Source organism: Chiloscyllium plagiosum, unplaced genomic scaffold, assembly GCF_037043375.1.
Source record: "Chiloscyllium plagiosum isolate Xiang-an unplaced genomic scaffold, Cpla_swu_hap1 HiC_scaffold_53X, whole genome shotgun sequence".
In the NCBI taxonomy this organism is placed as follows: domain Eukaryota; kingdom Metazoa; phylum Chordata; class Chondrichthyes; order Orectolobiformes; family Hemiscylliidae; genus Chiloscyllium; species Chiloscyllium plagiosum.
In genome coordinates, this window is record NW_028270191.1 from 18,692,850 (window position 1) to 18,705,619 (window position 12,770).

The 12,770-nt window shown below is 40.7% G+C and overlaps 1 protein-coding gene across 3 annotated transcripts in view; it reads left to right on the plus strand.

The window, feature by feature from the left end:
- LOC122543324 (pleckstrin homology domain-containing family A member 3-like) overlaps positions 1-12,422 on the plus strand; it is a 30,284-nt gene extending 17,862 nt beyond the window's left edge. For all 3 annotated transcript variants that reach the window (XM_043681848.2, XM_087985434.1, XM_043681850.2), the window contains 4 exons: positions 1,223-1,381; positions 1,961-2,004; positions 3,109-3,260; positions 5,305-12,422. In XM_043681848.2, the coding sequence (XP_043537783.1) occupies positions 1,223-1,381; positions 1,961-2,004; positions 3,109-3,260; positions 5,305-5,366 (417 nt within the window). In that variant the 3' untranslated portion in view covers positions 5,367-12,422. The remainder of the gene's footprint in view (positions 1-1,222; positions 1,382-1,960; positions 2,005-3,108; positions 3,261-5,304) is intronic.
- The last annotated feature ends 348 nt before the right edge of the window (positions 12,423-12,770 follow it).

A 12,770-nucleotide genomic window follows, 5' to 3' on the forward strand; every position in this document is an offset into this window, starting at 1 on the left:
CAGATTTACTTCCAAGGAATCTGCTCTGGGACATTTCCCGTTTGGGGGAAACCAGAATTTGGCTTATTGAAGCAGAGTATCCCTAAGTGTTTTGATTTCAATAAATAACTCATAACATAAACAAAGAGAGGGGGTCATTTGAATAAAATGTACTGAATTAATGACTGGATTGACTATTTTCCAGTATCTTCCCAGCTAGTTTCCTCCCACTGTGACAACCTTGTACTCTTGCACTAAGACAAAAAGAAATGTTGTCATTCATGTTTCGAAATTAATGTTTTAAACAGCTTGGTGCAATCAACCCTCTTGTCAGAAGTTGTGTGCTAGAAGTCATGATTCAACTTCAAGCCCTGCTTCTGAGTTCTATTTTGTTATCTCCAAACAACCTGAAATGCTGCAGATTCATTTTCTGCTGTCATTTAGTACGTTATAGTTGTACAAGTCTGAACCTGTGCTTGTGGATAAAACAGCAAGTGCTTGGGAAGTTCCTCTGATTGCCACTAGGTGTCAGACACATTACTTCCAGCAACTCACAATTGCATTAACTGGAAACATTGCTTTTTTAAAAAAACTGTCTACAATTGCTTAAAATCAGTCTTGCTCACATTAATTTTGAAGTCAGTTACGACTAGATGACTTGTGTTTCTTGATGGTTTCGACTAATACAGTGTGGCAGGCAATTGATTGCTGGGAAAGTATATCGCCTAGTGTGCTGCTAAACCAGGCAGCCGGTCAAGTCCCTAATTTTAATCCCTGCTTCCCTCAGCCTTCACAACATCTACTGCCAAAGACTGTGCAGATCTCAGCTGGAAGGGATCCTGGGGTCATTGTGTTGACCTCCAGGAGGGAAGGACAAACATAATGCGTCCCCAGTTGCTGCTTCCAATAAATAGTCAAAGACCTGGACTAGACAGTGCAGGTATGTAAGAAGTTTGGGCAAGAGCCAGATCAGCCACTGCTTTGAAGCCACCTGTAGTTGAATAGTTGCTTGAAACTCTGATGTTGGAAGCACTAATTTAAACCAGGTCAGAGGCAAAGTACATGGCATGTAGGATTGTTCTAGAGCGCAAGTTAACAGTTTCAGGAATGGTTTGCTGAGTTCTAATGAGCTCTCCCTCTCTGTAATTAGTCCAGGGATCTCTGAGAATACGGGCTGCCTGCAGTACCGTGTGTTTCATGAAAAGGAAAACTGCAAAGCTTTTTGTGCCTCTCTCTCTTTCAGAAAATGAATGAGGCTTCGTCTTTGCTTAAAGCCACGTGCAATACCTTTATAAATACCCTTGAGGACTGTATGAAAATAGCAAGTGTGAAGATATCCCCAGAGCTGCTTTCACCTCCAGAGTCCCCAGTTGCACATGTCACCTCCACACCTCTTCGCAGGGTAAGTGGTTATCTCTTCATCCCTGTAGCAGGATTCCTGGTTGAGACAGGGGCTTGTGATGCCGGTATGTCTTGTGACAGGTATCATTTGTCCCTCACTCTCTTCTTTTGAGCAGGTATCCAGACTGACAACGTAGAACCTGGCCACAGGCAATTATAGAGTGACACTAATGCACCGACATGATAGATTTGTTACAAGATTCTTGAACAGTTTCCTTTCTGGACCTAATGGCAGGAGGCCAGGTTAGCTTTTTCTAACGCACAATCAGAAACCTCAGGACTGTAACTGGCTGTTACAAATCTATTGTGCATTTGCTGTCACTCTTCTGTTTTGAATTATGTAAAGTTACAAGAACTTCATTCTAGTTAAATACACTGATGCTAAATTGCCTTTTTGCATACTGGCACAGTGAGCTGCATAATGTTTAGAAGAAATTGCAATATCATTAGAATCCTATCTGAATTTGACCATTTATATAATATAGAAACATTGCAAGAACAAGCAGCATAGTGTGTGTACGCTTTTCAAACTTGAAAAATTGACTGTTTTGGTTTTAAATTTGTTCTTTACACTTTGTAGGTTAAACGTTCAGTCAGTCACAGTGGTGTTGTTCCACCTGACAGGTACGTGGCTACTCTGCTCCTTTTTTTGAAATGTTTAATACCAAGGGACTATTGGGAAAAGATCAGGGTCAACCCCACCTAAGGTTAACAGTCACTTCTCAGATGATACCATCAACAGTTCATCTATTAGCTGTGCATGGGAGCTTGCTATGCGCAAATTGGCTGCTGTATTTACCTGCATAACAATAGTACTGCAAAGCGAGCATTTGTACTTGAAGCATTACAGGGGCATTGTTAAGTGATTCACCAGGCGCAATATAAATTAATGCTTGACTTATGCCAGTTATGTGGCCTCTTTGGCTTTGCGTTGATGTCAACACTCTGTGCTTGAAATGGACAAATGTTCCTCCCATGCATCAACGTCTTTCCTCTTGACCAGCGCAAACATTCGTAAATAAATGTGTAATATTCTTCACTTACCTGGAGAAGTGCAGCTGCAACAAGACACCAGAAGCACTACAACTCCCATTGCCTGCTTGTTGGATTTGGCACCCCATCCACCATCTTTTTAGATGTTCACTCCCTCCACCACTGGCACTCAAGTGACAGCAGTGTGTACCATATACTCTGCAACAATTCACTAACCCTCCTTCGACAGCACTGTCCAAACCCAGGACCTCTATCATCGAGAAGGAAAAGGGCAGCAGAACATCATCGCCTGCAAGTTCCCCTCTAAGCTATGCGCCATCTTGACTTGGAGCTACACTGTTGCTGGGTCAAAATCCTGGGACTCCCTTCCTAACAATATGTACACTACCTGCTGTGGCAATTCGAAGGCAGCTCGCCTCCACCTTCTCCAGAGCAAATAGGAATCAGCAACAATTACCTGCTTTGTCAAAGGCGCACTGATTCAGAGAATTAAGCTTCCTTTTTATTTGAAAAAACAAGCCTCAGGAGCAGCTACCTAAAGGACCAGTGAAGTCCATTTTTGATGCTCCTTAAAATGAAAGCAACTTGAAGTAGATAATTTTTCCAATCTTGTCATCTGAACTAGACTTTACTATTGCGTATAAATGGCTAACGTTGCCACTATTTAAGACTTGTAACAGCCTCAGATACAGAGTCTTACAGCTGCCTTGTTGATTTTTGACTGTTTGGCTGCAGGAATGCAGAAATTAACAACTTGGTCCAGTCTCCGAAGAGTTCCATTACAGTAATGAGAAATCTGGAGGAAATGGCTGCCCATCGAGCTAGCAGACAAACAAGATCGCCCGTGGGAAACAAGACTCCAGACAGCTTTGCAGCACAACCAGAAAGTAAGAAACCACGCTGCTCATCCTGTTAAACATACCTCTTACCAATGTAACTGGAAACACCCGAGCCAATGATTTTTTTTTTAGAAAAAGTTGTTTGTGGTATGTGGCAGTCTGTGGGTAGGCCAGCATTTCTTGCCCATCCCTAATTTGCCCAGCAGGCAGTTTAGAGCCAACCGCATTGCTGTGGGTCTGGAGTCACATGTAGGCCAGATCCAGGTAAGGATGGCAGTTTCCTTCCCTGAAGAACATTAGTGAACCAGATGGGTTGTTAGAGACTAGTTTTATATTGAATTCAAACTTCACCACTGTTACTGCCTCCCCAGAAAAAATGGTTATTTTGTCAATCGATTATTATTCAGTAATTGAAACTGGAGAAGGTCTTGTGGTACAGTGGGTAGCCTCCCTGCATTTGAGCCAGAAGCTCGAGGTTTGAGACATGGATAGCATGGATAGAAGTTTGGCTGTCTGGCAGAAGGCAGAGAGTGGGGATAAAAGGATCCTTCTCAGGATGGCAGTCGGTGACAAGTGGTGTTCCGCAAGGCTCGGTGTTGGGACCACAACTTTTCATTTTATGCATTAAGTCTGAAGTGTGGTGTGAATTCAGTGGGTGCATCCTGTGTGGGGAGGCCATATTCCACCCGGAAAGTGGTGGAGGGATGACCTAACAGGAGATGGCAAATGAAGGAACAAGTGGTGCCAATTATATGACACGTGAATATCTAACTGACTGAGGCTGACCCTCCACAGCCCCTGAATCCCTCAAAGTACCATTACAGATAAAAGGCTGAAGGTCCTCTCTGACAAATGCTGGATAACTCCAAAACCCATGCACCGTTTGTCCAGATTAGTGATGCAAGACAATACTCATTATTAGTGTAGACCCAAACATTGTAGCCATCAGGGCACAGTGGAACCTGTTGATCATACAAATGAAGTGGCACCTGTAGTTACTGGAACGGCAAGTTTCAAGCAGGGAAGTGTGAAATGGAGCCTTCTGAGAGCAAGAGAGAGTCTGTTGCCAATGGAATAAATAAGCCTTGCTTCCTAATCTATGTGTATGTGATTAACTTAATATTGATTCGACTCTGATAGAAAGACAAAGCATGGGTAAATAGTCAATTCCTGCACCACCCTCCCCAAAAGCCACGGTTAGCTGTTCTTTTATTTGTATGAAGTATATGATTAAACACAACTGCAAAAATTGGTTTAAGACTGGAGTGTCTTTCTTTTCCTTTTGTGTATCAAGTAAATTGACTCATTTTGCTGAGATTTACCTTCTTTTGTCCTCGCTGGCTTGCATTGATCCTCCCATTATTGTGGAATGGGTGCAAACGCAAAAGGTTGCAATTTCCATACAGTACTGGGGTTGCACTTAGCAGCTCATTTCACAATGCACCAAATGGTTGAGGTTATGGGCCTGTGGGCCTTCAGTTTGGTCGGGGGATACGATAGCCGTTCATCTGGCCTGGGCATTCTGCTGCGAGGAGACAACAATCTGTTCTCTCCCTTCCTCCCCACCCCCCTTAATTTCCTGTCGCTGTGGTGCAAACGTTGTGTTGAGCCAATAAGATGAGCTTTTTTTTTTTTCTCTCTCTCTCCCTCTCCCTCTCTCTGTTTGTTTGTTCCATGGGATCTGGGCTTCGCTTCGTCAGTGACTCCAGCATTTGTTGTGTCCCTAATTGCTCTTGAACTAAGTGGCTTGCTCGACTAGAGTCAACCATCTTACTCTATGTCTGCATTCACAATACAGACTAGACCAAGTAAAGATGACAAATTCCCTTCCCTCAAAGACATTAGTGAATCAGATGTAGTTTTGCAGCAATCAATGATAGTAATGGTGGCCATTAAACTGAAATTAGCTTTCAATTCCAGATTTATTGAGTTTGTGCCCCAGAGCATTAGTCTGGGTGCCCGGAATACTAATCCAGTTACATTATCATTTATGCCACTATTTCTCTATTATATCTTACTGATATGATTGAACTGATGGTTGGGGGAGGGAAATGCAGATAAACAACTCATACGCTGGCTTCAAACTTCACAGATTTACTGCCACCTTCCCAAAGTGTTCAAGATGAATCTGCAAGTAGTGCCAATGGTGAGTAATGTTCCTGGAGAAATAGTGCCCTTCTCTGTCAAGTGGCACCCAGAAAGAACAAGTTGAGACGCAGCCATATCATGAGGAGGAAACTACATCACCACATGAACAGAAGCATCTTCAATGTTATTGTCGGAAAATCATCAGAACTAATAGCTCCTGACAGAAGATGGAAACTTCCCATCCTGAAAATGCTGGTAACTTACTAATCTTTAGTATTGGGTGTGCCATTTAATGCGTTAATACTTGTTTGAAATTATGTTGAAAATTTAGCAGGGTAGGGTGAGAGTGTCTTGGATTTTTGGTTTAAGTTGGCTCCCTAGTTTTTTCTTACATTCTAGGCTTCAGTCCTTTGCCCAACTAATACATGTGAAGGACAAAAATAGGGGAGCATTCTCTACAGGAAGGAACATTACATTAGTTTCCCCCTCCCATGCAAGAGGCAAAACGTCTCTGTAAATGAATTCAAAATTTAGCAAACTGAGTTGAATAATGTCATGTGCAATAACCCAATTTATAAATCAGACAATGGTGATTGAATACCATTTAGAACCATATGGATAATTTAATAGATCCCATTCCATGTTTGATTTAAGTAGACCTGTGTGGTGGTATATCTGGGGACTGCCAAATGCCTCCTATAACCTCACTTACCACTTAAAGGTCCACTTGCTGAAATGCAGACTGCCTCCATTGCATTTTCAATGGATAAATTGAATTTCACTCACCTCAATTACTGTGCTCAATGTCAAACTGATTGAGTAATGGGTTACACCAAAAGAATTGTATTGTTTGGTGGTGATGTAGTTCCATAAAACCCATGGGTATCAAATACCCTGACTGACCACAGACTGCTTGTAATGACGTCTACTTCCCAGACACCAAATCCAAGCGATAGGTTGGATCAAAGACTCGGGCATCCTAACTGCCATTAAAAAGAACATTTGTGATGATAAAATGTGTGTTACAGTTCGCTCGGAGTCTCAGTTGCTATGGCAACACTTTTTTACCTGGAGCTTGGAATAGTGATGGGCAAGATTCCAATTTCCCTTCCATCACATGACTGATCAAAAATCTCTCCTGTCCTATTCTCGCCTGCAATTGGTGTATCTTGAAAGCATCACAAGTCAATACTCAACATGTTTGGCTGTATTCTGAACCAATCTTTGGTGGTCATCAAGTCCTGGGGTGGGATTCAAACCCAAAGTTGCTGACTCCAAGGCAGGATGTGATCCACTACATCACAGCAGATGGTTTCAGATTGATATCATCTGAGGCACACTACTCTAATTTGTTCCCTTGAATTTGTTTACTGTTGGATAAGGATATATAGAACATATGTCCTTTTTCTTCCCCTGGAATGTCCCTAACAGTTTTACATTCAGTTTACATCAGCTAAAACCAAGTTCCATGCAACTCAAAAACCACTTCCTTAATAATGTAGCCTGTTACAAGTATTCTATAACACTAACGTTGCTTGAACCTGGAGATCTGAGGTTTAACAAGTTGATAAGCTAACTGTATTCTATTTATACTTTATTTTTCCAAAACAAATTGCAGGTAAACCAGTAGAGATTAAAACCTAGATTAAGGAAGGGTTAGTCAACTATATATAGGTTATCATTAGTAGACGCTAATTTTATCATCTACTAAATCTGGGACTATAGATTCCATTAGTATTTGGCTATCCTTGTCACCATTTCCAATGGCCCTACTTGTGCTGCAGTCATACTATCATCTATGATTGTTGTTCCTGAATTTCTTTAACTTTATTCGTAGTTCAGTTCAGCTGCACGAGCTGAGGTACAAAATAAATTAATATTTTTCTATATTTTGTTACTTTTATTTCATCATCCTTTTATGTGAACTGATTTGAATGTAATCACTTTTGAAACCAAGCGATGCTATAAGTTCATTCTCTTAAGAATAGTTTTATTTACATGACAGTGGTGGTGAAAGGTGATTCAAACAGAAAACTTAACAAAAATGGTCCAGTTGAAGTGTTCAGAGGTATTTTCAAATCTAATATATTTAAAAGGGGAAGAAAAACCAATCCAGAATAATTTCCTGTCCAGACTGGAATCCTCTTCTGTTTGTGTTGCACAAACCATAGGTGTCTACAAACCTGCAATTCAGCCCATTGTTACAATAATAATCTTTAGAATAATCCAATATTAATTCTGCTGACTTGTACGCTTTCTGCTACAGCTCTGCACCTACCTCAGCTTCAAGTAGTGATTTAATTTTCCCTTCCAAGGTGCAATGGTCTCTCATTGTCAATTACTTCCAGTAGTAAACAAATGCCATTCTTTGTGAACAACACCTGAGCAAAGAAATTTATGAATCATTTTCCTCACTCACTCCTCAGTGACAATTTTAAAATTTATCAGCAATTGCTCAGAACAATTGTGGAATGTTTGTCAGAGTACAATCTGTGGCAAGTTAGCACTGCTGCCTCACACTGCCAAAGACCCGGGTTCAATCCCCGCCTCAGGCAACTCTGTGTGGAATTTGTACATTCTCCCCGTGTCTGCGTGGGTTTCCGTCGGGTGCTCTGGTTTCCTCCCACGGTCCAAAAATGTGCAGGTCAGGTGAATTGGCTATGCTGAATTGCCCGTAGTGTTAGATGAAGGGGTAAATGGACGGGAATGGGTCTGGGTGGGTTGTTCTTCGGAGGGTCGGTGTGGACTTGTTGGGCCAAAGGGCCTGTTTCCACACTGTAACGAATCTAATCTAATCTGATCTAAAGAACTTTTGTGTGGAGTCTTTTAACATGTGGGTACAGTTGTGCTGTAGCTACCATACAGTTCTGGCTGATCAGAAGGGGTGCCTGCTCTTACTGTCTGCCATAGGTGGATTGGAAGGATTTGCAGGTTGATAATAAACCTGTTTTGACCATGTTGCCAGCACACCACCTGTAGCCAGAAAGTCCTAATGTAGGGGGGAGAAAACCCAGGACTTCTGACCTCGAGGTAGGGACGCTATCCACAGCATCACAATATCTCGTGCATTTTTAAAAATAAGTTACAACCTCTTGTCTCGATCTTCTTCTACAAGGCTTGATTTAGTCAGTCTTGTTCACTATCAAAACACTACATTTTTAAAAAAACTCCTTTTAAAAGTGCTGAAAACACTCAGGAGGTCCAGCAGCATCTGCAAAGAGAGAAATTGAGTAAATGTTTCAAGTCAAATATGACTCCATATTCAACTCAACAATTGCTGTTTCTCCCTCCTCAGACGTTGCCAGACCTGCTTTGTTTTGATTTCTGATTTCCAACATCCCTAATATTCTGCTTTTACACTAAATTTCCTCTTGGCCTTTGTAAAGCATTTTGTTCATAAATGTAACAGCTCTGTACACAGGATGGTCAAGCAGAAATGAAATGAGCTATTATTCTGCTCTTGCTACTTATGTAAACAGGACTTGTTGCACAGTGCTAATGTCCCTGACGCCAGGCCTCCTAATATACCTAATGGCAGCAAGTAAGATCAGGCCAACTACCTGCAGAAGGCAATGGCTAACTACTGCAGTACTTTGCCTGTAAGCATGGACAAATCCAGTGGAAGTTCATGGCTCAACTTCAGAAACGAGGACAAGGGAAAAGACAGGCAGAATAGTCATATCAATTTAGCCTTAGAGTTTTTTTTAAACTTAAAGGGCTCTTCAGGCATTGCAGTATTTCATTTGATCTTGGACCACATAAGATGAGCTCTTAGAATACCTGAAATGCATCTGGGAAATCTGCTGTCTATTTTTGTTTGATTTTTTTTTTCTTGAGTTAAATGGATTCCTTAAAAGCACTGAAAGATTTTCTGTTGTTTGTACTTTTAAGCTAGGTTCTGTGTCTTTTCATAAGATTCAGGACCAGGAGTAGGCCATTCAGTCTCATTGAGCCTGCTCCACCATTCAGTAAGTTCATGGCTGATCTTCTATCTCAGTTCCACACTTGTGCTGTCTCCAATATTAGAAACACTGTTTCTTCCTTTTTTTTTATGGTCTTTGTGTGCTAGCAGAACAAGACTGTCCAAAATTAGTTTTGAAATAATTCATATCCAGGTGGGGAATTGGACTTTAGCTATTTTCTGTTCAATTGTGCCAAAAATGCTACTTTTCATTTCTGAATTTACTTGCGTCCAAAAGCTTTCTTCGTGCTGAGCAAGCGCTGAAGGTTTCCCATTTACTTGGGTGTCTCTTTAAATATGATTAAATTTGCAATAAAATTAAAATGAGAGAGGGAGAAGACGGATGCGTCCAGATTTGGTTGTTCTCAGGCATCCTATGCATCACTTCATGTCCTCTGATAACTCAGTCTAAATTGACAATAGAGAAGATCTGACCAGGTGAAACATGGCTGAGATGTTTTTAGTTATTTGTTATGTCGTTTAACAATCCACATTTTCAGAACACCTATCATAAGTGTACTCTCCAATGTTTTCCGAAAAAATGAAGTTCATGAGCACAAAACGGAAATATGAGCGGGGTGCCAAAGCAGGTGCAGGTTAGCTTTCATAAGCCTTTTCTTTAAGAGAAGTGAATCAAGGGAAATTGATTTTCATATCAAGGTACCAATTCTAAATCTAATTTAGAAACAAGCTGAAGTTGGGTGGTAGTGAAGACGTGCTTTCAAACAAATGTGTTCAACAATGGTATATATAGCCTTTTTTTTTTAAAGAAGTCCACTTAGTTCCTCTTATTAAGCAGAGGTTCAAACGAGAACGTATATAGCATTTTTTAATGTCTGGACCAGTTTATTTCTGTTGACTGTTTAATGCCTGCACCACACTGCCAACAATAGTAATGTTCTCAAAATGAAGGTTAAAAACAAATGTTTTGTAATGTTGAAGGAACCAAATTCCTCAAATCATTGTCCTTGACAAAAGAAGAAAATGTAAGATGGTTGCTCCGTTCTCTATGGCGTTAAGTGTTACAATGTTGTGTTAGACTGTGGTAACCTTTTTTTTTAATATATATAACTTAACTGTTTAAATGTAGTTGGATTTTTAAAAAATAGGCCTTAAAATTCATTATAGTGAAAGTAGTTATAGAGTCATAGAGATGTACAGCACGGAAACAGACCCTTCGGTCCAACTCGTCCATGCCGACCAGATATTCAAACCCAATCTCGTCCCATTTGCCAGCACTTGGCCAATATCCCTCCAAACCCTTCCCATTCATATACCCATCCAGATACCTTTTTAACTGCTGCAATTGTACCAGCCTCCACCACTTCCTCTGGCAGCTTGTTCCATACACACACCACCCTCTGCGTGGAAAAAGTTGCCCCTTACATCCCTTATATTTCTTTTCCCCTCTCACCCTAAGCCTATGCCCCTCTAGTTCTGAACTACCCACACCAGGGAAGAGATTTTGTCTATTTATCCTATCCATGTCCCTCATGATTTTATAAAACTCTGAGGTCACCCCTCAGCCTTCGACACTCTACGAAAACAGCCCCAGCCTATTTAGCCTCTCCCTATAGCTCAAATGCTTCAAACTTGGCAATGTCCTTGTAAATCTTTTCTGAACCCTTTCAAATTTCACAACATCCTTCTGATAGGAAGGAGACCAGAATTGCACGCAATATTCCAAAAGTGGCCTAACCAACCTTCTGTACAGCTGCAACATGACCTCTCAACTCCTGTATTCATTACTCTGACCAATAAAGGAAAGCATACCAAACGCCGCCTTCACTATCCTATCTACCTGCAACTCTACTTTCAAGGAGCTATGAACCTGCATCCCAAAGTCTCTTTGTTCAGCAACACTCCCTAGGACCTTACCATTACGTGTATAAGTCCAGCTAAGATTTAATATTTCTTTTTGGGTGAATTTGTACACTCAATGGTTGTTAGTGCTGGGGGATGGAACACTATTTATCTTATTTTGAGCACCCATTATTCAATATCAAACACTTCCAGTAAAATATAGAGTAAAGCTCCCTCTGTTCTGTTGCAAAATGTGTCTTGGCTGCAATCTCTGCAAATACTCCCAATTGTCTAAGTATGAAAAGTTTCCAATTCCCACATCAGTCAACTTTATCAAATGAGGAAACTGAGGGCTGCTTTACCATGGGTCCACTAAAGACCTGGACTGTGACCAAGTTAACATAAGGTCTTTGTAACTTAAATTTGGCAGAGAGAAGATTTTCACCCATCAGTAAGAGAGATTTGAAACCTCAAACAAATGAAAGGCCAGCATCAAGCTCACTGTGCTTTTTCTGCTAATTCATATCTTTGGGGGATTGAACTGAAGTTTATAATTTTCTATTAAGTTGATTGGCAACCCTTAAACCTCCATGATCAGTCCATAATCTTAAATCCTTGACGTAGAATCTTCAAATTATCACATGCACTTTCTCCAAAATCCTATCTGCATTGTCAGGCATACTCTGACAATGCTGTGCTGGATGGAGAGGAATATTTGCCTTTTTTTTTAACAATTTCATGGGATGTGTTTTTGTTTTTAGGCCAGCATTTATTACCCCTCCTGAATCACCTTTGAACTGAGTGAGTGGCTTGCTTGGCCATTTCACAAGGCAGTTAAGAGTCAACAACATTGCTGTTGAGTCTGCAGTTACATATAGGCCAGACCAGGTAAGGTTGACAGATTTCTGTCCCTAAAAGAATATCAATAAGCCAGATGTGTAAAATAGTTGGGATAGAAGACTTGTCGTCTTTCAGATCCACTGTGTAAAGACAAACTTAGATTATATAGCACCTCCCAAGAAGTCTGGACATCCTGAAACTACTTGCAGCCAATGAAGTCATTTGGAAGTGTAGTCACTGTTGGAATGTAGGACTTGCAAGTGAGACGCAACAAAGCAACTTACAAATTAAGACAAAACGCTAATTTTTGTAATCGTTGATCGACACCAACTTGGAATTGTTGAAATCAACACTTATTCTGTTTTACCGCAGACTAAAACAAAATTGTGCACAGCATCCATTTGAATATACCTCAGCTTTTCCTAAGAACTGTTGTATTCTTTGTAAGTTTTATATGTGCTCGCCTATTTACTTTTATATTGCATTGTAAGTTTCATGAATAAAGTTGATGTTTTGGACCAATATTTTTCATGTTTTCAGTCTATTTTTAAAACAAACCTTTATGGTGCTTATTGTCATTTGTTTTGTGGCCATCAGAAAGACTGTTGATATTTTGGTCTGGCAATAGTAATTGAATCAATTCAACTAGAAGCCACTAGCCATGGGTTTCAACTACTCCAATGCAGTCCTGGCTGGTCTCTCGCAGTCTATATATTCTCTAATTAACCTGTTCAGAATTGTTATTATGAATCCAGGACCAGGTGAACCCAGGCCTCCTGACTTAGAAGTAGGATCATTACCACTGCGTCACAAGGGCCCTCTGCCATATTCTACCCTCTAGGTTTGGTCATTCAATACTCTGTCAC